The sequence below is a fragment of the Platalea leucorodia genome (assembly GCF_965183815.1).
Source record: "Platalea leucorodia genome assembly, chromosome: 5".
NCBI classification, from domain to species: Eukaryota; Metazoa; Chordata; class Aves; order Pelecaniformes; family Threskiornithidae; genus Platalea; species Platalea leucorodia.
In genome coordinates this window covers 15,730,295-15,758,126 of record NC_138827.1, presented here as the reverse complement: position 1 = coordinate 15,758,126, position 27,832 = coordinate 15,730,295, and the positions used below count along the sequence as shown (strand labels likewise).

The window sequence follows — 27,832 nt, the reverse complement described above, 5'->3', positions numbered from 1 at the left end:
CACCCGCCGCCCTTGCGTCAGGGCTGGCCCCGGCCGGCCCCTGCAGCCTTCTCTCTCCCCCTTCGCCGGGCTTCGCACTGGCTCGGAGTTATTTGGGCATTGGCCAACATGGGAAAGAGCTAATGAACACCTGTGTGATGACAGCTTCTGAGGGATCCAGGCACAAGCATTGCTGGCTCCCACCTTGCCGGGTCCTGCAAGCTTGGTCCTGCTTGGACCGGGGTGAAGCAGGCTGCTCTCAGGGTGAATTCCCTAAAGGGGTTGGGTGCTCGCACCCCCACCTCGCTCCCGGCAGCTGAGGGGTTTCACGCGGTGGCTGCAACAGCTGCTGGGAGGGCACCCAAACCTCCTGGAACTTTTCTGATGAGTTTGGGCAATGCCCAAATTCACTGCCCAGCTGAGGGCTGTGCTTACATGTTAGAGATGGCGTCTTTGCTTTTGACATGCTTTCCTCTGCGGTTGTTGGTGCTGCTCTGGCCGGGGCCACCGGCCACCTTCACCCAGTAGCCCCTGGCCGTGGGAAGGGTGCGAAGGCTCCCACCAGCACTGGCCCCGAGTGCTCCGCTGTGCTTAGGGCCAGGTCCAGGTCACCACCACCTTCTTCCCCCTCCGCCTGCCTTGGAAACTGTGCTTGTCACCTGGAAGATATGTGATATCTGCAACCTGAGGCTTTTCAAGGAAAAAAAAAGGCATGCAGGAGAGTGTGGAGGAGCAGACACAGACCCACAGGTCAGCTGCATGCCGGTGGTTCGTGGTGCTCTGCCAGCCCTCACCAGGCTGGTGGGGATGTGGTCCCTCCACCTTGTTCCATCCTTTGCTGGGAAACGCACGGACCCATCCCCAGTGCCACTGCCATGGCAGCCCCAGCTTGGGACGGGGCTGGTGTCAAACCTGCTGCCTCTGTCCCTGTGCCAGGGAAAGGACAGCCTCTGCTCCAGGGAGCTGGGCCCTCCAGCGTGCGACGAGGGTGGTGGGGAAAGAGAGGCAGCTGGGGCTCAATGCTTGCTGCCGGGCTTTGCAGGCAGCCCCAAAAAGCAGCTGCAAGGGCAGAGAGGTGCTTGTTGCCCAAACCAGCACCAGGGCAGCTTTATGGGCCCCACAGCAGCACCTGGGGGGATGCACACTCAGTCCAGGCTGTGCTGCTCGAGCTGGCAGCCGAATCGCCCTGTCCCCCATGCTGGCCAGGAGCCCCTGCGTGTCCCAGCTCCAGCAGGGCTGCACCTCCAGCTCACTGATGCGATCCTGCTCGCACCCTGTGTCATGTCCTGGAGTCAAACCAGTGCAAGGACCACACATCCCAGCCCCAGTGCAAATGCCCCGTCCTCCCTGCTGTCTCACGTGCGCTGGGGCAGGTCACTGCTTCCCACTTCTGACCCCGGTGTCAGGGAGAGCAGAGTAAGACCTCACGCTGTCCAGCCGCAGCCGAGCACAGCTCAGGCCCAGAAACGCACATCTCAGGCACAAGCTATGGCACAGACCACATTTTTCCTTGCTGTAGCATCTAGGCAGGGGCTGAGCTGTGGTAGCATTGGACTCACCAGTGAACAGGCTAATTTAACCTCAGAGTGCTTGCAACCATCTAATCCAGACTCTGAGCTGGATAAGAAAAATCAAGCTGTCTTTAAAGCTGAACATGGTAGTGAGTTAGTGCTGCACTGAATACCAGGGAAAAAAAAACCAAGTGCCATGCTTTGCCCCAGCATTAGTGCTTGTTTCCTCCGTGCTGTGCTGATCCCGGCTACTGTGCTCAGGGCAAGGAGAGCCTGGGATGGGCCACTGCCTGCCTGGAGCATCCCTCCCCGGAGCCCAATCTAGAAACGGAGATCTTCTCAGCCCTGTCGGGATGGTCCTGCAGTCCTCCCTCCCCACCTTCGATCCTGCGTGTCTGGCAGGGCTACGGCATTGCTTACAGCATGCAAGCGCCGGTCAAGCGCAGGGGTCACCCGTGGCACGGCCCCATGGTAGGCAGGGGAAGCCTGTGGGCACCTCACAGCCTGCGCGCGTGGATGCGGATCAGCCCACAGCGATGGACAAGGTACAAAATCCCGGGAAAGAGCCAGCCCATGACAGCTCCAGCCCCTTTTACTGCTTCTGCTCTGTGGCCCAATGGGAGACACACTTCACGGCTTTATTTATTATAAAAGATCTTTAGGAAGCTGATCGCTACCTAAACCCACCCCTATTTCTGCCCACAGGGACCCTAACAGGGTAATGGCACCGTTGGGGGCTAATATCAGGCCTTTTGGACATGGGGACTTGCCCAAGCCCACAGGTGAACCCCTCCCATCCCCACACAGAGGGCAGAGCCACAGGTGGGAAACTGCAAAACCCAAACTCCATTTCTAAGAAGCTGGATGCCAATAAAACCCAGTGTTTATTGCAGTACTCCTCATCGGCCTCAGTTTTATAAATGTGCGTTTAAAAATAAAAGCTCTGTGCATCTTAGCTGGCCACAGAAGGGCTTGAACGTTGAAAGGGCCGATCTGTCAGGCGATGGAGAGCCACCTCCCAGCCCCAAGCTCAGCAGGAGCAAACAGGCCAGCTACCTGCTTGGGATTTCTGTGCGTGAAGTCGGAGCCTCATGCATGAGAAACTCCAGCTCTGCTTTCAAGTATATTTGGCGTGAAGCCATGCAGTCTCTCTGGCATCACACGTCCCACCAAGGGGGAAAGACCCACTGGCCCCCAGAGAGCCACATCCCTCGGGTCCGCCCCAGCTTCGGGGGAAGATGGCTGGTTTGGGCACCTGCTGTAATGATGTGCTGGCTTGTTTTGGCTCAAGGATGGGCAGCAAGAAGGCTCCAGAGAGCTTGGGCAACTCATGTTTAAATGGTGTCACTAAGAAAAAAATAGCTTGGACCCCATGAGGCCACCCCAGCTGCATGAAGGGGCTGGCAGCTGGGAGCGTTCCAGCAGAGCCGAGGGGTACGTGATGTTTAGCAGCCATAGCGGCTGCCCGTGGTGCTCACCCGCTGTCCCAGCTCCCCGCCTGCAAACCCCTGGCCAAGGTGGCTCTTGGCCAGGGGGCTGCATCTCAGATGGCCACACATTGCAAACACCCCTCCCAAATGCATTCCCCAAACCAAACCCACCACCCGGAGAAACACACAGTGGTTTAAACAGAAAAAAAAAAGAAAAAAAAAAAAAGATCCTTGTGGTATGTAAGTCCCACCACCATTGGCCAACCATGCCATTTTTACACACTCACCCCATCCCAACAGACGGGGCAGCTTTCAGAAAGACCCAAGATGATGCAGGCTTTGTCCCTGGCCCTGCAGCAGCTGGGGAAGGCACAGGTTTGAAAGCACCAACTTCAGTAGCCCCTCCAGATCCTGCACATGGCGGGCGGCCGGCTGCCACTGCTGAAACAGGTTATTTGCTGGCTATGTAGCTTTAAGCTCACATAGTTTTTTGCTGACAAGGGGCCCACAGGAGAGAGGAGAGGCAAGCCAAAGGTGTGAGCAAACAGTGCAGGGTGGCTAACCCTGGCCAATCTCTGGCTACTGCCCCTGCCTGTGGGGCTACATGTCCCAGTGTAGAATTTTACTTCTGCAGCCAGCAAGTCCTCGGGCCAGGAGATCAGGAGCTTGTGTTGGGATCCCGGATGGCGTGGGGGCAGGCAGGAACAGGGGCCGCGTAGCCTCCGCAGTGTCAGCAGTGATGCATGCACACGCTGGCCCTGACGCACCCGGCACGTCCCCAGGGCTTTGCCTGGGGCAGCCCAGCACCGGCTCCCTAGCAGCTGGGATGCCTCTTCTCTGGGGTCAGGCAGAGGAGAGCTGCAGCGGTTGCTTTCTGGTGCCAGCTGGGTTGCTGCAGTTCAAGGATGGGCTGATGCAGGGGAGGAAGAGGCTGTGGGCACATCTATGCAAAAAGCATCCCTCTTGGAGTTCCCTCTTGGTCCAAATGCTGCCTTTTTGGTGCCCAGTTGCAGCTTCCCAGCAGTGCTGGCCACTTGCAGAGCTCAGTAGCCCCAGCACGGTCATCTGGCAGTGGTGACTGGCACAGACGGCCATGTATGCCACAGCCCCTTTGCACCCACCAGGTGGCCGAACACCTCACCGCAGGGGTCCTGGCACAAGGCGAGTGGGGCTGGCAGCATGCTCTGTCCCCATACATCCAGAGCCCAGACAGCAGCAGAGCTGCAGGCAGCTGCAGAACAAACTAACCCCATGATACAGCCTCATGGGCACCTCTGATGTGCTCCCCAGCCTTTAACAGCAACATCCCCCCGCAACTTCCATCCTTGCGGTACACGAGGACTGAAAACAGCATCCATGGATGCAGCCATGACAATCCTCCACCAACACAACCCTCAGCCTGCCTTTCAGACACCCATGGTGCCTCTGCTCTACCCACTTCTCAGCAACACCATAGCTTCTCCACCAGCACCCCTTCTCCACCCAGCTGCGTCTTCCCAGGCGGCTCCACAGTGAAGACTTCAGGATGCTCTGTGGCATCGACCGTTCCAGTGCCTCACCCTGGTGGGATGCAGCACCCAGGACCTTCTGCGTGTAAGCAGGGTGCCTGGTGGACACCCAGAGCTTTCCTGGTAGGCTGATGTTGGACGCTACCAGGAGAAGGGAGATGGGGCGCTTTGATCATGCAGCCTGCGTGTCCAGACCTCCCTGGCTTTGAAATCCAAGGAGCTACCGTCCGATCACCGGCTGGCAGGGTGAGCCATGAGCTCCTGCAGGGGCTGCCTGGCTCCCAGGAGGGGCTGGCACTGCTGCCTGCTCGCTGCCCCAGTGATGCCCCGGGTGAGCAGCCTGTGAGCAATGAGCAGGTGTGAGAAAAGCCCCTCTCTTCATCCCAAATCAGCTCTAAAGGCCCAGCTCTAAAGCTGTGGCAGCTCCTGAGGGATGAGGGCGAGCGGAGATCCCTCCTGCCAGCTGAAGCATGGCTACATCTCGGGTGTGACTGTGCCTCAGGGCTCCCTCCCCATGGCCAGATCCACAGGAGGAGCGGTACTGTCCCCGTATCCTGCTGCAGGGACTCCTCCTGCAGGGAAGCATGTAGCCATCCTCTTGTATCGGCTGCGAGGAAGAGCACAGCTGAGCCAGTACAGGGAGCCTGGGCAGCATCTGCTGGCTCCCCCTGCCCTTCCAGCTGCCCCTCTCCCTGGATCCAGGCGCCAGCCGGGAGGGGAACATCCCCCGAGGCAGCTCCTTGGTATGAAGCCCTGTGAGGATGCAACGAACCACCTGCGTGATCCCCGACTGCAACACAGAGAGGAGGATGGAGAGCCGGCGTGTGCCACGCGGTGCACCGGACAAGGGCAGTGACATGCTGAGGGTGACCTCGCCTGTCAGAAATGCCGGGCTGGCCTCGCAGGGGGCACAGACGCAGCAGAGAGACCCCCAAAGCTGCTGGGAAATGCACCCCCCAGGCCGGGCTGCCAGGCACACAGGGCCAATCCTGCTGCAGGTCCCTTGTGGCACAGCCAGGCTGGGGTCTGCTCCCTGGGTCCAGGTGGCCATGGTACTTCAGGTCCCCCTCCTCTTCCTCTCTGCAGCAGGGACAGTGTCTGTCTGTCCGTCTGTGGTTTCAGCCTTCAGCAGGACTCTGCAGTGACACAAGTGGGTGGCCACAGCCCCGGGTAGCCACAGGAGGCCAGGGTTTTATGCGGCCCGGCTGGGAGGCAGGCGTTTGCTGTCCAGAATGGCCTTCCAGTCATCGGTCCAGGACTGCAGCCTGCGGTTGGGAGGCTTCAGCTGCAGGTGCTTGTTGTGGCAGGCTGTGAAGAGCACGTGCTCCCAGCTGGGGTTCAGCTCGGCCCCTGCAAAGCAAGGAGAGAGGTCGGCAATCTGGACAATTCCTCTGCGAGACGCAGAGGTTGACCTTACTCCAACACGAGGAGCCTGCAGACACAAACCCCTAACGAGAGCCTAATCAGACGGGCAGGGACCAGCGCCCATCACCACCCGATGCTGTCTGCCCCTTGGGGCTGCCTCCGGTCACTCCTGCCATCCCGCACCTCCCTTACCTGTTATATCAGGTCTGTCATCTATAAGCAGGTCAGCAGAAACCACTGTCTTATCTCGTGTCAAAACAATCTGTTCGAGAAACTCAGGGCCGAAGTGCTTCTCCACCCAGGCATACTGGAAGGCAAGGGGCAAGCGGTGAGCGTGGGCACGGGAAGGCTGATGGACGGGGCAGGGGCTGCTCGGCAGAGCAGTGGCAGAGCCTGGCATGAGCCCTGGCCTCCACACAGGGAGGACATCTCGCTTAATAAGTTCATTAGTGGGAAGGATTTGGATGCTGCTGGAGCACAAGCTCTTCTAAAGCCAAGCAGCTTTTGACATCATGATGAAATATTAAGACCAAGCACCTCAGTGCAGGCAAATGGCAGAGCTTGGCCAACAGCAGAGCTGCCACTCTGCGAAGATGCTCAGGAACAAAACTGGTGGAGCAGGGAAATATCTCTGCCATTTTACAGCCGGAGGCATGCGGGGGTCAGCTGGCTTTCGCTGGGCAGCACGGTACAGGATGGGGAGCTGGGACTCAGACCTGCTCACCTTCTCGTAAGGGCAGTAGCGGTAGTTCTTGATCGGGCTTGTGCAGATGAACACGTCAGTGCTGCCATGAGGAGAGAAACGGGGGCAGAGCATGACTTCACAGCCAAACATGCCGATCAGACCCTGCTCCCCCTTGAGATGCACCCATCTGCCTCTGCAAGACCCCACTCAGTGCCTAGGCAGGCAGGCACACAAAGCAGACCCCCTGCCACACACAGATCAAACCGGGGTGATTTAAGATGAGTCCCCCATCTCGCAGGATCCCACCCCCAGGACAAGTACCCACACCCATGGCACGGGCATGTTCCCCCTTTTGCCACCCCTGCTGGGAACAGAGAGCTGAAGGCAAGGGGCTGCACATGGCTGATTTTCTTGGTGACTGCTCCAGGAGTCAAAGCCCTCTCTTTCCTCCCATGCCCAGCAGGCTGGTAGGCATTTTTAACACTGAAGTTGTATTCAGTGCTGCTTCTGAGAGGAGGATGAGCCTGCAAAGCCACTGCTGCTCCCCTGTCCATTCCCCAACATCATGGGCAGGATCCTACTCACTCTGCCAAATTTGCCATTTGCTTCACAGCTTCCACCGCCCCGGGGAGCGGGTCCAGCTCGATGAAGAAGTTCTTGGATTCCCAGATACTGATGGCTTTCTCCTGTGAGGGGGAAGAGAGCAGTTACTACACAGGGCTTCTTGCTACTCTTCTTGGATGTGCATCTTCCCCGCCCTTTGCTAGGACAGAGGATGGTGACAGTGAGAAAGGCAGGTCCCCTCCTGCTAACCTGCCTTGCCTCTGTGGGTTTCTCTGTTCCCCACCTGCCAACCTGCACTCGTCCCATACAATTTAGATCAGAGGTGCTCTGGAGCAGGCTTGGTTTTGCCTGTGCAGCCCCAGACGCAGAGGGAGCAGCATGTTCCTTCAAGGCAAAACACAAGAGATTGTCCAGAACTGAACCAAACCCCAGGTCTGTGTCTGGAGGGGCAATTCCATGTGGATCTGGCTGACGTGGCCTGGTAGCCCTGCTGTAACGTGATGCTGTTCAACCACAGATGCTGTCTGGCCTATTTGTCTCAATCACATCACTTAAAATAGCAGCCGGGCTGCTCTCATAGGAGAAAGTATGTTATAGGATGAACTACGTGTCAGGATGAATGCAGATGCTCTTCCTCGGGGATGCCTGGGCAAGGTCTACCAGGCAAACAGAGCATCTCCAGGCAAGGGTTTGAAACACTTAACATCCAGGTCAGCAGCCGGAGTGCACTGGTATGCACACAGGGAGAGCAGAGCAGAGAGAGATCACAGGGAGCAAAGCCTTGGGACGAGGGCAGAGTCCAGGGGGCTGCCTGTGATGGATCCAGCACAGCTCTAAGGAACAGCATCCCCTGCACTCCCTCAAACCGGTAATGGCTTGTCAGCTGCCAAGCAAAGGAATTATTTTGCATGGATACTGGGTCCTCGGGGAGGAGAGCCTGGGAGTGCTGCAACGCGGCTGCGGGCAGAGGAAGCAGCCCTGTCCCGGCGTTGCAATGCAGCTGAGCAGCTGCGGCTGGGAGAAGTTTTGAACGGAGCCCCACACCGAATGATTGATCATGATTTTGAGCACCTCTGTTTCTGTATTTGAGGAAGGGGAACAGGGACAAAAGGAACTTTAAGCCCATCCTGGCCTTCTTGTATTGCACAGTATGGAGGAGCCAGCAGAGCATCAGGGCAGGGGAGCACAGCCTCAGCGATGCTTATATGTTGATTCTTACAGCTCATAGGAACAAATAGGCTGGTTGGACACACCAGCTAGACTTGCAGCTCCCTCCTGCCTGACAAATGTAGTGGGTAACCACCACGTTTTGCCTTTACTACACCTGTACTGGGGGAAGAAAACAGGTAACCATGAGCAACTGGGGCTTTGCTGGGAACTCCAGGCTCAGGGCAGCAATGCCCCAGAGCAAACACAGGGCTCACTCGGGGAGTCATATTCTGCTTCATCCTGCCGGCGGCCAAGACACTGGCTGCACACCTTGCCTGCTCGCAGGAAGATGAATGCATGAACCCATTACATACTTGGGCACTGAGCATTTAACATGACATGCCAGAATCAAACCCTGCATTTCTCAAAAAATCCCAGATAATGTGAGAAGACCAGACACCCAACTTAAAAGGAGAAACTGCTCAGATCAACTGTTGCACTCTTCCCTTTTGCCTGAGCAGCAGAAAACATCGGCGGTTCAGAGGACGGAAGAAAAGCCTTCTTCATACACGTTCAAAATGAAACATGCTGAATCGGTGCAAGAGAGCCAGCAGAAATGCCTCCTGGCACTATGACAAGAACAGCTACCCTAACAGTTTGCCACGAGGCCAGGCAAACATTCAAACTCCAGTTGCTCTGCTTTAGACCAGCGAGCAATGATGTTTTATTTTTAAGATACTGACTATAATTGCACAAGAGACATCTGAGAAATGTGGCCTGCTGCAGCAAAGCACTTCAAACTGCGCTGAAGTGTTTTCTTACAGCAAGAACTTCCGTAGCTATTCTGCTTCCACTTACGTCAAAAAGCATTTTGCAATCAAGCTTGATGGGGGAAGAACTAAGCTCACCTTGAAGAAAAGACCTGCTCGGCTCCCAGAGCCAGAATAACTCCTTGAGGCACCGCAGCCAGCACACTGCCCGGCAGATGGAAAAATCCCCCAGGCTGGGAATCCCACCACGTGCCAGGCAGGACAGACCCTCGATTGCCTTCTTCTTCTCTCTCCCCATGAGCAATTTCCCTGCCCGACCAGGGCTCCCCATCCTTCCAGGTCTGTGTGGGTGGCCTACTGCTGAGCTGTTCTCCCTTTCAGAGCTGGCACCTTCAGCTCGCTGGGCTCTTTGGCTCCTATTTTCTGGTCTCCTGCAGCAGGTCGATGGTGCTCTGTGATGAGGAGGGACTGGAATGGCCCATGTGCCCGTAGCCACAGAGCTGCTCCTGCTCTCTTTATCCCTGGTCTGAAACCATGGGTGAGAACAAGGCTGCCCTGCAGTCGGTCTGTGGAAGTTTTGCTACTTGTTCAGCCCAAGGTTTTGGTGGTTTTACATGATCACAGCAGACACAAGATGAGCTCACTTCATTTAACACATCCAAAGTAGTTAAGGTCAAGAAAAAAAAAAGTGTTATCATGCATTACCCCTGCCAAACTTTTAGCATCTGCCTTACTGCATGAATGATGTCCTCCATTTCCCTCTCATCAATCCCAGCTAGAGAGGACCCACTATTCCTTCAGCTCATCCAGCTGTTCAGGAATTTACCAGCAGGAGAGCCCCAGACCTTATTCACGCTCCCTTCCTTGTAGCCATCATACCAGTAATGACAAGAGTACTTTTATTTGCTGTAACACCTTTCAGCAACTGCAATCTGCAGATGAGACCACAGACATCCCACTGAGATGGGAAACTTGTAGAGGCAGAGACCAACTTTCTGCAGCGCTCAGCCCTTCGTTGAAGGATAAAGTACAACATAAAGACAGCTTCTGCTTTTAGGCTTTAATTATTAAAATGAATAAAATAATTTTCAGGCATGGGAGGGCTTGGGGTTTTTTTAAGTACGCCCTCACATGAAGCATCAACTGCATGCTTTGGTCTCAACTTCTCTGCTGCATCCCACCCCTCACACTGCTGTTCAGGAACCACGTAATCCATCTAGGAACAGTATCAATCCATGTGGCTTGGCCAAATCTGAGCTAGAAAAAAACAGCTATGCAATTTGGGGTATTTTAAAACGATCAGATGTTCAAAGATCTCCTTTCCTTGCATTTATCTCCATCCATGCATGCACAGAAAAGAGACAGATGTGCATGAAAAACACTGGATTTCTGGGAAAAGAGGCGCCGCTGGACGCCCTCCTGCGTGCAGACCTGTGCCTAGGTTTTGGTGGGAGCTCCGGCCAGCGCCCGCAGCCCTCCCCAGCGCTGCACCCAGGAGCTGGGGGCCGGTGGGTCCCGCGGGGCCGGAGCTCCAGCTGCACGGCGCAGAGCGAACGAGAGCCACGCGCGGGGCCGGGGATGCACAGACTCACGCTCAGCTCAGGTCCCAGGCGCCCGTATTGCTCCGACACCCAGAAGCCCCTCCGGTCCTCCAGGGCAATGTAGGGCTTGTCGGGGTACCTGGCCCTGAACTTCTTGAGGAAGCCTCCCTCGAAGTCGGCCAGCACCCCGTCCATGTCCACCAGCACCCGCAGAGCCCTGCGGGACCCCGCTGCGGGGCCGGCCCCTCTGCCCAGCCCCGCGAAGGGGCCGCAGCGCCGAGGCCGCAGGTGCAAGAAGCTGCTCAGCAAAATCATGGTGGAGGGGGGGGCTGAGGACAGGGGATGGGGGGGGGATCTCCGGGCGGGGAGGCGGGGGGGGGCTTTATTTCAAGCACGCACCCTGCAAGCAGGCGGCCCTGGCAAGCAGAAGGAAGGAGCGGGGGGGATGCAAGGGGGATAACGGGGAGCAGGGGGGCTGCGGGGGGGTGCGGGGGGGATGCAAGGGCCCGTCCTCGCCCCCAGCGCCTCCTCTCCCTCCCCGCCCCATCCCTCCCCTTGCAGCGAGCGCGGAGCAGGCGGCGGCGGCGGCGGCGGGGGTGGCCGGGGCCGCCCGGGGCACGGCGGTACGCTCGCCCCGACCCGGCAGTGCAAAGCCCAGTTCCTCTTCCCGGTGCCTGACCGAGCCCGGAGCGGCGGCACCGCCTTAAAGCGGCACAAACGCCCCTGCGACAGCGCGGCTGCACCGCGCCTCCCGCCCGCCGTAAGCCTGCCCCAGCCCCGCTCCCGCCCCTTCCCGCAGCGGGGGCTCGGCGGGGCGGCGGGGTGCCCAGCCCGGAGGGGTGCCCAGCCCCAGCTCTCGGCCTCGGGGGCACCCCAGGCCGCCGCTCCACCTGCCCTTGCCCGCTGGAGACCCTCACTCTCCCCCGTCCCCTGCCGACGCCCCGCTCTGCCCGCCCCTGCCTGCAGGCAGGTCTTGGGGGGCACGTGTGCGTGGCGTGGGGGCGTGCAAAACGTGGTGATTTTTGCAGCTAAGCCTTGACATAAAATATACCCATTTCTATCAGTTCGTGGGGTGGGGGCACGCGCTGCCCAGGATCTCACTCGATGTGACACAGCTCTGTCCCCACGGGTGACGGGAACCCTTAAAGTCAACACCCGGACCCAAAAGAAGCGGTGACAACACACCACGAAGGTCTGCATGTTCTGACACAGGAGCAAAGATCGCCCTGGTCAAAAAACACTGCGGGGATTAAAGCTGCTAAAGAAGGGGGAGGCCTCTGAGTGTGACTAACAGGATTAGGCAACCGCTGAGCTGGGAGAGAAAAGATTTTGGTCGACGGCAATAATACGGCTTAGCGGTTCCAAAATATTTCATCTTTCAATTCCAGAATGTTTTCCAGTGGAATGTATTGTCCTCGTTTCATGGAAAGGGCAAACGAGCTGTAGAGATGAGGTGATGCGGGGAAGGTCACGGTGTGGAGGAAGGAGAACTGGCAGCTGGGCTGTAGGCGATGGTAACCGTCACAGTGAGGTTAGGAGGGAAAACGTGTGACGTTTCCAGTGTGTATTCTGCTTTCGCTTGCACCGGAGGCATCGTGCTTATTGCAAGGAATGGGATTTCAACATAACTTGAAGTTTCTGACTAAGCAGTGAGGGAATACATAACGCCTCTCCATCCATGACAGGCGGAAAGGTTTCTTTCTTCTTCGTGGTATGCTGGAGACAAACATCCCGCCCGCAGCAGCTCAGGGCCGCGTCGCTTCACCGCCTCAGCTCCTGCAGGGATGGAAAAGGAATTAAACCTCAGCACACGGGCGAGCAGGCCCGGGCTGAGGGCCCCGTGTCGCGGTGCGAGGGGCGGCCGATCGGCGGGCCGCCGCCCCTCGCACCGCGACACGGGGAGGAGGGGTGACGCCACCGTGACGTCACCACCGCCGCCACCCCCCCGCCCCGTCCCAGCCCTGCTGAGTCACGGCTTCTCGCGCTGTTCGGGCCTCCCTTGTGCCTTGTCGGCACTTCCGGGCGGGCGGAGGGAAAGGCGGCGGTTGCCATAGCGACGGCAGCTCTCGCGAGAGCGCGGCGCAGCGGCGGAAGTGACGGGCGGCGGCGGGCGTCGCGCGGCCCCGGCAAACGGCGGCTGATTGGCTCGGCGGCGGCGCGCGCAGCGCTTGCTCCTTCCCGCTTCCCCCACCCCCGCCCCGCTCCGCCCCGCCCGCAGCGCGCGCGGCCGCGCCGCCAGCCGCCAAGATGGCGTCGGCCCTGGAGCAGTTCGTCAACAGCGTCCGGCAGCTCTCGGCCCAAGGTGACCGTGGAGGGGGGAGCCGCATGCGGGCCCCGGGCGGCGGCGGCGGGGAGCCAGCGGGGGCTGAGGAGGGGGCGGCGGCCGGTGGAGCCCGCCGGGCCCCGCACGGCTGGGAGGGGGCGGGCCGGGGCCTGGCTCCTCTCACGGCTCTCCTCAGGAGCGGGTCCGGTGCTCCTGCTCCCCCGGGGGGCGCGGCTGGCTCCGGCGGGGCCCTTGCCGGGCTGTAATTCGGGGCTCCCTCGCCGCACGCAGAGGCGGCCTCGGAGGGATCGCGGAGGGGTTCGGGCGGCGCTGGTTTGACAGGGCGTGGGGGGCCGGCTGCACAGCGCTCCTCGCTCCCTCTCCCGGGGCAGCGGCCAAGTAGGGGCTTTCGGGAGCTGGAGGTCCCGGGTGAGGGGAGTGGAGCCGGCACCGGCGGTGCTGCCAAAATCTGAGCCTTGAAAATCAGGGGGGAGGAGCGGGCATCAGAGGGACTTTAACTGGGATTACATAGCCCAGCCTGTCGCCTAACCGCTGGGCATGCAAGTTGCGGCGTGTGTGTTCTAAAGTACATTTCAGAAGAGTTAGCTCCTGGGGACAAAGTGGAGCATGGACAGGGCAGTCCTGCCTTCCCACGGAAGCTATGATAGGAGGCCCGAGACTGTATGTCAGAGTTGCCATAACCAAGTGTTCAGAAAGTGTTTTAATAACCATAGTTAGAATTCCTCAGTTTCATTGCTGAACTCCTGATTCTCCTGTGTGTGGGCACAGCCTTTCCTAGTTCTTGAACTTTCTGTCTGTGTTGATGCTCCCTAAAAGGCGTTCTGAGTGTTTCTCTGCATGGGATGGTTGCTCCCGGGAACCGATCAAGAATTGATGCTTTCCTCTATGGCCCCAGGCTTTATCTCTGGCAGTTACTTTTGGGTGGAGCTCCTACTTTCTCTTACTTCGGTTTAACTTATTAAATACAGAGTATTTTTACTGGGGATATCAGATACAAGAGACAAATGATACCTGCAAGGTGCGGGTACAAACGAGATGAAAGGTGATTCTTTGTACGCATGTAATTCAGCAGGAGAACTTTTTATTACAAGGTTTTGTGGATGCAAAAGGTTCAAGAGGAGACTGGGTGACTTTATGGAAGTTCTCCCGTTAAGGATGAGCCAGATAGACGTTCTCTGTGAGAGAGTAAATCCAGACACCAGAGAGGCTGCTGGAGGCTATGAGAGCACACGGGAGAAGTCCATGTACTTGTGGTGGTGTTGGTTTCTGGTTATCAGTATTTGCCCGCATGGGAGGTGATGTGAATGGACATTTAGTTGGGCCTGGTGTGGGTATTTCTGCTTACACTGTGTGAGTTGCTCAGCGTGTGTTCGTGGGTAGAAGATTGTTTTGGTTTTGTTTTTTTTTTTTTTTTTTTTGCTTTGTTTTTTAGGGGAATGCTAGATGATAGCTGTAGAATGGGTGGATTTCTACGCTAGGGAGGATACCAGAACTAAGGTTTTGCAATGCTTAAATCAAACTGCAGAGCATTTTACAGGCCCTATTCCTTTCCATGCCTGGAGTTTTAATTCCGTGTGGAGAGCGCTGTTTTGGGGATGGGTTTCTGGAGGTCCTGGGCTCTGGTTCCACATTTGGAACTTTTGATCCCTCTGTTACTTCAAAACTAACGTTTCATTGCTAGGGCTTCCCAGGTTTTCTTTTTCAACGGAAAAGGACAGAGAGTTGACAATAGTGTTAATCTCTATGAACGGAGCACTATTCCTCGTTTTATGAAGATTTTTGTAAGGGTGAGAGAACCTATGTTTTTTTCTCTCTAACCCGCAAGGATTAAACGTTGAGACAATAGTCTGCTTCAGAAAGGCGTAGTTTTAATTAAAGTAATTGCAGGGGGAAGACTTTGAAAGCAGTTAATGGTAATCGGTCTGCTTTCTTTGTAAGGTTTTTTGGGCTTACCATACCTTCATAATTCAAAATAGTTGCCTTTCATGCTGTGTTCATAGCTCACAATGAGTAGAATAACATTGTAGTTCTAATTATACGAAGTAAATTTAAGAACAGATTTTTAAATCCTATTATTGTTGATACTTAGTTGTAGTTTTAATGTCTACTTCAAAAAAATGCTGTGAGCAGACCTGAAAAGCGGATAGGGCGTTTGAGAAGCAGCAAGGAACAAGCTCTGGTACTGGGATTTTTTAGAAAGTGGAGGAAACTACTTTTGGTACTGTTTTGGTTTTGTTTTGATTTCCCCCTTATAACACCTAGAAGACCCAGGTGTAGATACATGTATCCACATGAGGCAAAATTTTGCATCACAGTACATTGGTTAAAGTTTTGGAGACTTGGCTTAGGTGTGCTTGGCGTTGATACAAGACCCTGAAGCCCCCTCTCTAATGAGGCGAGCTGCTGCTGCTTCTCATGTTGTGTTTGTGTTCTGAGGGTTTCCTTTCCAGTCCCAAAGGCCAGAAGCTTAGCTGTCACCTTATAAAAAAGTCATACTGCAGGTACCTTGCTTGTTGAAAACTAATGCCTGTTATATTACAGAAAAGAAAATTCTCTGTGTGATACTACTCTTCCCTCAGATTATGTAGGGCAGCAAGGTGTAATGAGGTATGGGAATGCATGAGTGTTCTCTAATTAGTGTTTGACAGTGATGTTTTGTATTTCAGGGCAAATGACCCAGCTTTGTGAACTGATCAATAAAAGCGGAGAACTGCTAGCAAAAAATCTTTCCCATCTGGATACAGTGCTTGGTGCCCTGGATGTGCAGGAACACTCATTAGGCGTTCTTGCTGTCTTGTAAGTATTGCTTTCTTTTAATTAAATATCTTAGTATTAAAACTTCAGGCAACATGCTGAATTGTCAACCAAATGTTTTTCTTTTGGACATAAATGTTTTCAATCTGCATTTCTTAGAATGGTGCTTAGTTTCCTTCGGTGATGCACATTTTATTAACAAAAATACCAAGGCAAATTTGTATTTTCAAGAGAAAAAAAAACCTCTGGAGCTTGTAAATGCCATTACTGTCAAACAGTAACACTGGGGGTTCGTTTTCCTTAAGGCTGTATCCATTTCTCTTGTTTATGCCTTTATAAGTATTCTTCCATACGTGTTCAGCAAAAAGGTATAAAACTAGCTTTTAAAACTCAGTTGGCAGGGCATTAGTGCCCTAAACTGTAAGCATGAAGCAACACACTTTTTTTTTTTTTTTTTTTTCTTCCCTGGTGAAGCATGGGTTCTTATAGTTCTTGGGTATTTGTCTCTGGACTACATTGAGGCTCTTGCAGTTCTCTGTAGTTTAAGATAATACTTGAATTGCCTTGGTGATGCTGAGGTAAGGTAAGGGTATTTGGCCTTGAAGCTCAAACTATTTTTTCTCACTGTACCTAACTGCAAGTGAAGCATCTATGGGTTCCACTGTTATTTTGAAGTTCTCTATTAAAGGAAAGACCAGAATTCTAGTACTTGTTCTACTACCCTTTTGAGACAAAATGACTGTAATACATAGAGATCGTGCACTTAATATTACAATTCACTACCATCTCATAAAAATGCATTATGGAATTTACAAAAAACAGGGCATCAGTTACTGCGTTAGCAGAAGAATCGTATCATGAGGTACATGAAAACAGTCATTAAAACAGGTGGAGGAAGGAAGATAACTGTTTATAAGAAATAATATGTAAAACGTATTATTTGAAGAGGTGGTATCAGTGGACATATAGTAAAGTTCTGGCTGAAACTGTGCCATGGCAAACTGCTACGCTGGTAGAGTAAGACTCTGAAGAGACAGGGAAGGGGTGGCAGCACGTCACCTGGACAGTGATAAGCCTTGTGGGGAGGGTCAGTTCATGATCTAGGTGGGTTTGACGTGTATATTACAGTGTTTAGCAACTGAAGTATGGGCAGGGTTGGGTACCTTACAACAGCATTAAACGGAGTTTTTTCTGTATGTTTTCATGACGTTTGTAGGATGCATAGCTAGTTTTCACTGCCCTCAGATGAGCATAACCATAGTTCATCTTACAGAAGAAGCGATGTGCAAGGCTACAGCCTACAGAGTGCTAAGGAACCACCAGAGATGGAGAGAAACTGGAAGTGAAGAGAAAGAGCTCCTAACAAGAGGGATACATCTAGTAATTTAATAGTTGAGAAATCATGAGCACATTCAAGCAGGAGATGGCTGTAGGATAGGCAAAAGTGTCCAGAGAAGTTGTGTGGCTATTACAAGTCATCATCGTTGGCCAGTGTTTCTATTATGATTGTAACTATTGTACTAGATAAAATGATCTTTGTTCGCCGTAGTTTGTTCTAAATTGTAGTTTGCACTAGATTGAGAATGGGGGTGTGCGCAGGAAGTGTATTTTCAAGTGTTGTGCAGCTCCTGGGGAAATCGTATGCCATCTGTCATAAACACTTTGGATTTGTTTGCAAGCATCTACATGCACCTGCAGAGACTTAGCGATGAAGATGAAGCTTTTTTATTAATCTCCAAGTGTTAAGTGTTAAACCTTTTTTTGCTGTTGTTTTTATTTTAGGTTTGTGAAGTTTTCTATGCCCAGCATCCCTGACTTCGAAACATTATTCTCACAGGTGCAGCTTTTTATCAGCACTTGTAATGGGGAACACATTAGATATGCAACAGACACTTGTAAGTTGAGCTTACTTTCAGACTTTATACGTTTTTTTGATAGTTTGATATTACTGATTTTTCACTGTGTTGGGTTTTTTGTTTGTCTTTTACTGTATTTAGTTGCTGGCCTGTGCCACCAGTTAACAAATGCCCTTGTGGAAAGAAAACAGGTGAGCAAATATCATCTAGTACAAATAAGCTACCTACCTATCCAAGCTCTTAAAGGGGATCTTACCAGTCTCTTACTCACTTCATAAAGATTTGCCACTAACTTAATGTTAAGTATTTTTGTGCAGCTCCTTACTTGTTAAGTTTACCGAGAGGTAGCGAACGTAAATGAAGATTTTAAGGTTTCTATAAGGAAAATGTAAGGACGATAATTTTTTTCTTTGGGGGAGTCACCTAAAAAATGTGCTCTCGCACACGAACTAGGAAATCTGTAGTACCAGGAATGTTCTTCAGACAATGTGTGCATGAGTAGGACAGAGCTGCAAAAATTATTAGCGCTGGTGAGTCAGTGATACTAGTTTCACTGTTATTCTCGCCAGTGTTGTATAATGTTCTTAATGAAATGCCTTAAAATGTAAAGGAAACTTGATTAAGAAATACTTGACCAATGTTTTTGTTGCTAAGATACTGACTTTTGCAGGCCATTTTAGTGAAATCTAGCCTGAAATAGAAGTAGAGATCAAAGCTGTTCTAAGTGGAGTAAAGTGAGAGCCTTGCCTTTGTTATTTGGTGGGAGTTTAAATGGCGTCATGGAGTCAAGAAAAGTTATCTTGTCGATACAAATTACGGTATTCCTGATGAGGTTGGCTTTGTGGAGCAGAATTGATGACTTCAGTTTATCAGGAGAAGTTGTATAGCCAAGGTTAATTTTATTTTCTGAGAACTGCAGTATCCTACAAAAAGGGAACCTCAGGCCAACTATTACTTAATGGAACCTGTCAATTAGTGTTATTTTTCATTTGTAAGTGTCAACATAAGATCCAATGTGCTGCCATCTATGAGAAATTGTCTGAAAGAGATGTAATTTCTGACAGCCCCTGCGAGGAATTAGCATTCTCAGACAAGCCATAGACAAGATGCAGATGAACACAAACCAGCTGACCTCAATACACGCAGATCTCTGCCAGGTAAGGGGAGCATAAGGGCTTTTTATGAGAGTAAAAGCTTATAAAATACCTATAACCTTTTGAGGAAATAAATGTTCACATATTGCAATGTAAAAATGGCTTATAAGTGTGGTGTTTGTTGGTTTTTTTTTTTCCCCAGTAATAAATAATATGATATACTGAAATAAAATCCCCTTCTTTTAATTTTAAATGTTCAGTGCGTGCCCCCAGATCTTTGGTTTTGTTGATGACTTCTGAAAGTCCTTTGACATCCTTTCTCTCTGGGCTGAAAGTCACACACAGCTTGTCTTAGGCAGTATACGTCCAGATACTGTTTGCTCAAGTTTGACAAAAGGCATGTTTGTCTCAGTGTCTTTGGCCTGGATTTACGCTTCTGTCTCATCCTTGGCTCCTGGGACTTAGGGTTGGACAGGAATGTTTAGTGCAATATTTAGTGCTGCTGGCACAGTAGTCTGGAAGGCCTGGAGTTTCAAGCAGCTTTGTCAGAGTCTAATTTCTTTAGGATTCAGATAATTTATAACAGTTCACAATCTGTGTTAAGGGATTTCCAAATAGCATGATACAATGAATAATCTGTGTTACAGCACAACTAACATGCACTGTTTTCACTCTCGGAGGAGTGAGATTTATTAAATAGTACTAGATTAATTCAGTTTCAACTTCTTCCTCATGGAAATGGCTAATTTATGAAAATTTGATTTATTTTCTTGTAGCTCTGTTTGTTAGCAAAATGCTTTAAACCTGCCCTCCCGTATCTAGATGTGGACATGATGGATATTTGTAAAGAGAATGGGGCATATGATGCGAAGCACTTTTTATGTTACTACTACTATGGTGGGATGATATACACTGGGCTAAAGAACTTTGAAAGAGCACTCTACTTTTATGAACAGGTAACTTTAAATAAAATGGTGAGTCTAAAGTGTGATCAATTGAAAGGCAAAAGTAGCATGTGTAATAGCGCTGAGAGAACTTATCTTTGAATTGCCACCAAGGATAGCAATAAAAGCCGTGAACCTAACATAAAGTACAAGCAGTCTCCAATTATTTTCATTCTTAACCTTAAGAATATAATTCTACTAACAGATCTATGCTGCTGTTCATCATTCGCATAGGTTTTGCTTTAGCATGTGTGTTCATCATAGTAATACATAAAAACTGATTTGGGTTAGTGTTCACTATTAGGTCCTTTATGAAAGATACAGCCTTAGTGGTACTCTTTAGTGTATAAAGTGAAGTAACAAGCGAACTGTCTTTAGAGGTGTTTTCCTTTAAGAAGGTCTGTTACAGCCAAGTAACTATTGCACCATAAAACTATGCAACTCAAAGGTTGATGTTAAATTTATCTCACTATAAATATTTTTCAAATGCCTGCTTATTACTGCTCACATAGAAACAGTTCACAGGCTGACATTTGGAATTGTGTATTCTTAAAGAAAAAACAGTTCAGTGGTTTTGTTAAGACCTTTGCTAATTTTATGAGGGGAGTTACACTTCTTCAAGGCTGTTACAGTATTTGCTGCTTTTACTTTGTGAAAGAAGAGAAAAATCACAAAATTGGGAAAACTCTGTGTGTGTATGAGAGGAAAATGCTGTGAAATGTGCAAAATAACCTGGTGCAGCATTTTTCTTTTCTGTAAACAAGGGTCAGCTCTTGAGTAGCTAGCAGTATCACAGTAAACAAAAAATCCCTTTTCCCTGATTCTGCAGACCTCTTTCAGCATACTTAAATATGAGATCTGATGATGTAATAGCTTCATAAAACCTCTTTAAGGATCTGTGTAAATCTAGGTTCTACCCGAACTGTATAATCACTCCTGGTAACAGGTAGCTACAGGTGATTTCTAGTACAACTTTAGATACATACCAAGGAAAAGTTTTGATTTTATCTTAACAGGGCTATTTTAAGGTAGGCATCACTGTAACAGGATATGTTTTGAGTAGCTTCTATAGAATTTACTTTTTTAGGACATTTTTGGGTAATTAATTTTGACAGAAGTTAGTTAAGCTTTAATGCTCAAAGGTGAATTTCATATGTCGTTGTATCCTTTCTGCATGCAGCTTTAAACTGAGATTTTTGTTAATGCAGTAGCTACCAGGATCTGCCAGTAAGTATACTAAATTTCTATTCCATTTCTTTCTTGCTTGCTTAGGCAATAACTACTCCAGCCATGGCAGTCAGTCATATTATGTTGGAATCATATAAAAAGTATATTCTAGTTTCTTTGATACTACTTGGCAAAGTTCAGCAGCTACCAAAATACACTTCCCAGATAGTTGGTAGATTCATTAAGGTAAGTCTTGCGAATACAGCTAAATAATAGAACAACAAATCTGAATTTGTAAATGATATTTTTTTCTACCCTCGTTTGATAGTACTGTTTAACATTGCACATCATGGGAAATAAGGCACAATGTGCCAGAGTACAACCTCTTGCTGCCTTTCTAGTGTACAATAGCTAAAGATTGTCTTGCAACTTCTATGTCTATTACAAACGAACTGTATTGTTCATATTGGTAATAGAGGTTTTTAAACTTAAATTTGGAAAAACTTTAGGGTTGAATAGTGTACTTACCAATATTCTCTTCACTGATACTGCACATCCCTTGATAGCATTTTACTTTAGAACTCAAACAAGACTCAGATTTCACTTGGCTTTCAATATGCAGTGTCCTTGTAAAAACATTCAACCTGTAACTTCATCTAGTTGAAGTATGAAACGCTGAATAGTTATTCCAAAACTCCAGCTTTATAAAGAATAAAAGCTGCAAGTTTGGAGTCCATAAGCATTCTGATTAGGAGGTGTAGGGTGGAAGACAAAACGGCTAGCGAGAGAGTTCTGATCCTAGGTAAATAATACACTTTTAAAAGTTAGTTTCTATTTAACACTGAGTTTGTTGATTTGTGACCAAAATTTTAAAAAGTTCCAACAATCTTCTAACTTCAGATACTAATAAGCAAACTCAAACAATTGCCATTTTAAAGTCATTTAGGTGAACTAGTCTTCACTCCCTGATTCTCTGTTGTCCATGCTGTGATGCATTGTGGTCAAGGATGACAGTGTCTTAGAGCATAGCACAAACGTGGGCAGTGACTAGTCAATACGCTACTTACCTTGAGTTCAGCTTACGTCATAGGCTGGTCAGCTAATGGACTCTTTCTTGCACTGCCATAACTAGAACTGTCATACAGAGGTCCTTGACTGATGTTTACTAAATCTTATGTTGCAGTGATGCAGATGTAGTGTATGAGGATCTATCATTGCTGTAAAGCCATGTGTGGGCATCACGTACTTTTTATGAGATGCTTGAGCTACTTAAATTTACTTTTATGCCTGCACAGCTTCTAATGTTGAAGTAGTGAATAGATTTTGTAAGGCTGGTTGAACAACGTGTTCTTTAAGAAGGGTTCTCATTTTTCTAATTGCAGCCCCTTAGCAATGCTTACCATGAATTAGCGCAAGTTTATTCAACCAATAAACCCTCGGAGCTTCGAAATCTGGTGAACAAACACAGTGAAACATTCACAAGGGATAACAATATGGGGCTGGTTAAGCAATGCTTGTCATCTCTCTACAAAAAGAATATTCAGAGGCTAACCAAGGTAAGATGTAGGGGTCTTGTTTTGCTGAGAAATTGTGATTAGTTTTTCTCAAAGAGTGTCTCTCTGAAATGTATTCAATTCAGAGCAAAATGATAATGTAGTAATGTCACGGAGAAATTACTAAAACTGAGATTTGTGACTCTGAAACAAATGAGACTAAAATGCTCTCTATAGAAAACCAATTCAGTTGGCTCCTTATGCATTATTTAAAAGGTCGTTCAATATGTCTGTCTGTCAGAGAGGTTTGCCCATGAGATTTTCATACATAATCAAAGAAGTTGGGAGTGCTGCTACCAAATGACCTTCATCTCTATTTGAAAAATAGGAAACCTGAACTTTACAGGTTACTTCATTAGAGAAGAGTGAGTGAGTGGGACAGATTTTGGAAGTATCTGAAGCAAAAGGAAAAACAGCAGCAGTGGAGTGATGTGCTCCTTCAGCTGAGAGATCAGATTAATCCTTAAAGATGATCAGGGAAAGGTCTTTTGGTGTTTGTTGCAGTAGAACTAACCTCAGAAGCAACGCAATACCTGCATCTCTTGAAGGAAATGATGGACAATCACCTTACTCATGTAGAAAGGTGAGGGACGAGGTTGGTCAGGACTGGGTCTGGGGTAAAAAGGAATTGCAGAAATGGAGTAACGACTCCATTAGTTTGGTCTGCATACGTGCACAGTATAACAAAGTGGCATCTTTGGAGGAAGAACTGACTCCCATCTCATGGTGCTTTTATACGTAATAACTATGTGATCCACTTGTTTCTTCCCATCAGACTTCAAAATAAGATTGCATAGGTTGTGAAGGATTGATAGGGAGGGTTCTTAGCATCTAGTTTTAACCATTTAATACTTCCTAAATTTCAGACATTTTTAACATTGTCATTACAAGACATGGCAAGTCGAGTGCAGTTGTCGGGGCCCCAGGAAGCAGAAAAATACGTCCTCCACATGGTAAGACTTGTTACTTGGCTAAGCTATCCTAATTTAAAAACTGATCCAATTTAAGACTCTCTTAAGTGTTTGGATTGGCAGTGCATGTTCTGAATGGCTGAAGAATGGTTCTTTTTCAGGGTGAAGGAAATACTGTCAGTCTGCTGTGGTGTTTAGACTGCTCTCAAAAAATCTTAAAGGATGTCCTCTGCCTAAGATAAGGCATGCATCATTTGTCTTTGGGAAACTGTTAGGAAATAAAGAGCAAACAAGTTAAAGATGACTCCACAAGGAGTCCGTGTGTTGTAGTTACCTGAAATTCTGTTCTTAGTGATACCTTACATGAAACCCTCTCTCATTTCAGATAGAAGATGGTGAAATCTTTGCAAGTATTAATCAGAAAGACGGCATGGTCTGTTTCCACGATAATCCTGAAAAATATAACAATCCAGCTATGCTTCATAACATTGATCAGGAGGTAAATCTTTAAGATACTAACTGCTCTTGGAATTCCTACTGAACAACCTTAGTCTGTAATCAGAGAGCTGCTGGGAGAAGGCAGTGTAGGTAACTTACATGTAGGGGTTGAGGAATCATTACTGAGATTGAGGAATCATTATTCGACTGTTTCCCAGTACCAGTATTTAAAGGTGTTAGACTGATAGTCAGTTACTGTCAATGCTTTCCCTGTTGTATCTTCTGTACAGCTTGAGATGTTTCAGTAGACTGACTGCTTAATGTTGGAGATGTGAAGTTCCCTGAATTGACTGGATTAGAAATAATGTTTTAGAGTTTTAGATTTCAAGGATCGCTTCCACTGGCTGTCAGCAACCTGCCTGTAGGCTGAGGTGGTTGACCCACATGGGACTTTCTATCAGTGGCCTTAAAAAGGATTGTTAGGAAGACGTGGATTGAAATAAGGGAATAAAAAAATGGTCTGACATTTTTGTTTGGGAGATGAGGGATGAGAACATTTTGACATGGAGCTTTTATGATGGCAAAAGTTATTGGTTCTACATAGCGCAGCCATGAAATATATTGAGGATCACGTTCAAGCTGGACAAAGTAATCAACTTAATATATATTTTTAAGATGCTGAAATGTATAGAGCTTGATGAACGACTGAAAGCCATGGATCAAGAGATCACTGTGAACCCTCAGTTTGTGCAGAAGGTAATTGATTTAGTGTCTTGTAAGATATTCAGTGCAGTGCGTATGTGTTGCACTGAATGTCAGTATTTACAGTGTTAATAATTACATATTATTAATAATATGTGCACAAACATCATGCTTTAAAACAAAAAGGAAGTGCATATTACTTCATATGCACTTTATTTTCCTACCTGTTAACTTCAAAGAACTGTCTGTCTCAAAGATAAACCTTCAGACCTGTTTTTGAAAAGAAATAACTCTCTCTCTTCCAGAGTATGGGCTCTCAAGAAGATGACTCAGGGACCAAACCATCCAGTTATTCCTGAAATTCATGTTGCTCACCACTCCGCTTTCAAGTAACAGCTTATGAAAGAATCACGCCTGGAACAGGGCATTGAGGAGTTCCACGAAGAGAGCAGAGAGAACTGAGCTTTGCTTTTCACCTGGACATTAAGAAAATAAAAGAACACCCTCCCAGTACTGTATAATATCAGAAATATTCTCTGCAAAGAAAAAGGAAATCTCAAAAGAAACTTAAAAGTCTGTTGTGGATTTATTTATCTTCAGATTAACATCGTTAATGCATTAAATAATCTACCTTTTGTTTTAAAGGGTTTGAATGTTGCTGTGTTTCTGTAGCAGTCCTTTTTTCTCTTCTGCAAAAAAAAAAAAAAAGTGTTATTCAGGGAAGAATACAAACTAGTGTTGGCTCACGTACAAGATAATTACTGGTTCATTATTCTGTATTTAAAGTTGGCTCAAAGTGCAGATTTATCATATGTATGGTGGGTGGAGAGGCGTGGAGTTTAAGTAAATTCTCTACCTTATAATTTGCATATGGCCGGTATAGCTGGCTGCTGTCTATTAAATGAAATAAGAACTGTGTTCTTCCCAAAAGGATGAGCATATTAATGAGTCCTTGTAAGGCAGTTTTGCTGAAAAGCAGAAATCACTATAGGGAATCCATACATGACAGCTATTTATGATTTTAAGTTTCTGGTACAAAATATCTCCTAATAACATTTGCTCTTAGATCGAACTTATTAGGCCTAAGCAAAAGGGTATTTGAAAGATTGTGGTGTTCTGGAGGATTCTAGATACAAAGTTGTTCACACTGAAAGAAATCTAAATTTTTGTTCCTATACAATTGGCATGAAGGTATTCAACAGGCTAATACTTTTCTGTGGTGGAAATAAGTGAAGGCCATGCTATAGATCTTTGTTTCCAGAGAATATAATTCTATATGGAACATAGAATTCTATACAGCTCTCAAAATGCAGGATTTTATTTGGAGATAACATGCTGGAATGCTATCTGTTTTTAATTCACTATTTTAAACATAAAAACTTAGTTGTTGGATTCTTTAAGTGCTTCACCCCTTAAATCAATGGGCTCTTTAAATTTTCTGTAGCTCTCGTGTATCTGGAGATTTTCACTGTTAAAACACTTTTGAAACACTTCATGTCAGTGCAAATCTCCTACTATCGGGCATAAATAAACCTGTCATCAAGTCAGAATGCGAGAAGCTCAGCATCCAGTGCTTCCTACTTAAACGCCTGACTAGGAGCTGCTTGCTACTGCTAACCTGCCAGCTTTCTTTCAGGAGCCGAAGCAGGAGCTAAGCATTTCTGGCTTTTGCCATGTGAAGCTTGTATGTATTGAGGTCACCCATGGTTGAAAATACTCCATTTGTGCTTCCAGTGCTGATACAGAACTGTTGGGGTTTTCACTTAAAATTGGTGTCTTAATTCTAGCAGAGCCTCTGTGACAGCGGTATGCTTTTTAATAGAAGAGGTATGTCCCCAGGTTGTTCTCTAGGTGGTGAATGACGTTTTAAAAAGTATAAAATAGCAGTTTAGTATTGAGCACGGCATACGTCCATAGTGTTAGTAGCTCACCATTCAGTATTTGTGCTTCCTATCATAGACACTTCCATATTTGACAGCAACTTTTACACCTGATCTTAAAGCAAAATCTTGGGGTTTTTTCCATAACTTGCCTTACCGTCTTGTAATTAAAAAACCTTCAAAAATCATAAATATCTTTTCCTAGTTAATTCTGCAGTGATTTCAGTGCTGAACATGCTTACACAATTTTCTTCTCTGGTACTGTGGAAGTTTAAATTAGTAGATGAGTAATGCTGTGGGCTGAAGCACAAAGCTGGGTTATGGAAGTGTTTACAACCACGTGCGGTAGTCGTGAAGTACTGCAAATGACTAACCCCAAACTGCCACCTATGCGAAAATGTGGATGGCTCGCCTTTCGTTGCCAAGGGCTCGCTTGCCAGGGGGAGAATGTATGCAGGGCGCTTTCATCACGTTGGAGGAGAACCAGAAATGTCCAGCTTTTATGCCACTGGTTCCTATTAGTAAGCGCGGACGTACCTGCTGAGAGCTGCAGGATGGCTTTCTATCTGTGGAATTGGAAGCAAACTAATATCTGCAGCTGGCAAATAGCAGCTACATTTTCTCTTCTTTTTTGCTTAAAGTAGATAAAATAAATCCATGCTCACATCAAAAGGATGGTAGAAATAGCTAGGTAATAGTTTCAAATGATATATTACACTATTTTTCTTAATCTGATTTTTAAGAGGGCAAATGCTTTTAAAGTTAGAGAACTGCTAAGGTTCCTTTTCTGACGTGGGTAGTTGTGCTCTTAAACTCTGACTGCTGTTGAAAATTCAAAGTCAGGTCCCACCTGCAGAATCAGTAGATAAAGCATTCACCGAAAGTGCTTCAGGGAAGGGCTTTTAAGTAATAGTTTGATAAACACATATGGTCTGGCATCTGCATGTCTTGAGATACTGTTGAAATTAAGTCAGATTTTTAATGAAGTAGCTCCTTCAAGGCTTGGAACTAATTGCGTGGACTGTGGTCAGCTGAGACGCTTTGAGAACACTTGAGCTTTCTGGTTTTAATTTGTATTTATTGCAGGGAAGGACTTTTGATCAAATGTAAGAACACTGCGTGCTATGTTCCTCCGAGCTTAGGCTCTCAGAGGTCCTGTGGCTCGTTCTTCCTGTCGTGCATGGCCACTAGATGTGTTCACAAAATACTGAGTGCATGCTTTGATATCTAACTCCTATTTTCATGCATCTTAATTAGCAAAGATACAAAATGCAGTTCTGAAGGTAGCATTAGACATGCAACTACACTTCTTAGCCACAGGAGGGGTCTCTAGTTCAGTTATGATTAGCAGGTAATAAAATATTTCTAAAAAGAAATGGTTAGAAGCTGTTTGCGTGCAGCCACCCCTCCTATTTTTGTGCCACTGTGGAGCCCCAGTTAGCGGCCTCTGCTAACGCACCTGTAGCACTGCCATTGCGCCACATGCGTTTGCATAACTCCAGCTGCCTCCTTCTATACAACTTCCCTTCTCTATTCTACGGTACAACCGCGAGCCGTTGTATGTGTTGTCATAGGCGATCTGTATAACCTAGGAAATGTTTTCTGCATGGCCACACTGGCTGAGGAGGTTAGTCCTGAGAAGTTGTTTAAATGTACTATTGGAAAATAAAGATAACAAACGAGTCCTTCTTCTTAGTTTGTCTTAAATGAGATAGTAGGTCTTTTGTATTTGGCTTTTCCTTAGTTT

At 48.2% G+C, this 27,832-nt stretch overlaps 2 protein-coding genes across 5 annotated transcripts; one reads left to right on the top strand and one right to left on the bottom strand.

The window, feature by feature from the left end:
- Positions 1–2,372: 2,372 nt before the first annotated feature.
- Positions 2,373–10,817, bottom strand: NT5M (5',3'-nucleotidase, mitochondrial; the record flags this gene model as incomplete). The annotated part of the gene is made up of 5 exons (XM_082313208.1): positions 2,373–5,778; positions 5,986–6,100; positions 6,518–6,578; positions 7,064–7,164; positions 10,554–10,817. The coding sequence occupies 5 exons, from the start codon at positions 10,815–10,817 to the stop codon at positions 5,621–5,623; spliced, it is 699 nt and encodes a 232-aa protein (XP_082169334.1). The 3' UTR covers positions 2,373–5,620.
- A 1,854-nt stretch (positions 10,818–12,671) lies between these two features.
- COPS3 (COP9 signalosome subunit 3) lies at positions 12,672–27,734 on the top strand. 4 transcript variants are annotated; one of them, XM_082312951.1, is made up of 12 exons: positions 12,672–12,804; positions 15,453–15,582; positions 17,323–17,435; positions 17,538–17,587; positions 18,461–18,553; positions 19,267–19,446; positions 20,707–20,847; positions 21,984–22,157; positions 23,021–23,107; positions 23,451–23,564; positions 24,179–24,259; positions 24,511–27,728. In XM_082312951.1, the coding sequence occupies exons 1-12, from the start codon at positions 12,750–12,752 to the stop codon at positions 24,562–24,564; spliced, it is 1,272 nt and encodes a 423-aa protein (XP_082169077.1). In that variant the 5' UTR covers positions 12,672–12,749; the 3' UTR covers positions 24,565–27,728. The 4 variants fall into 4 exon arrangements, with proteins under 4 accessions (XP_082169077.1, XP_082169078.1, XP_082169079.1 ...); XM_082312952.1 differs by lacking the exon at positions 20,707–20,847 and having other exon boundaries at positions 24,511–27,731; XM_082312953.1 differs by lacking the exons at positions 20,707–20,847; positions 21,984–22,157 and having other exon boundaries at positions 24,511–27,733.
- The last annotated feature ends 98 nt before the right edge of the window (positions 27,735–27,832 follow it).

Bases quoted from the DNA above. Each gene is read 5' to 3' on its own strand.
- COPS3 (XM_082312951.1), top strand. From the start codon at position 12,750: ATGGCGTCGGCCCTGGAGCAGTTCGTCAACAGCGTCCGGCAGCTCTCG. The intron at 17,436-17,537 runs GTAAGTTGAGCT...TACTGTATTTAG, and splicing joins TAGATATGCAACAGACACTT to TTGCTGGCCTGTGCCACCAG. The intron at 24,260-24,510 runs GTAATTGATTTA...TCTCTCTTCCAG, and splicing joins ACCCTCAGTTTGTGCAGAAG to AGTATGGGCTCTCAAGAAGA.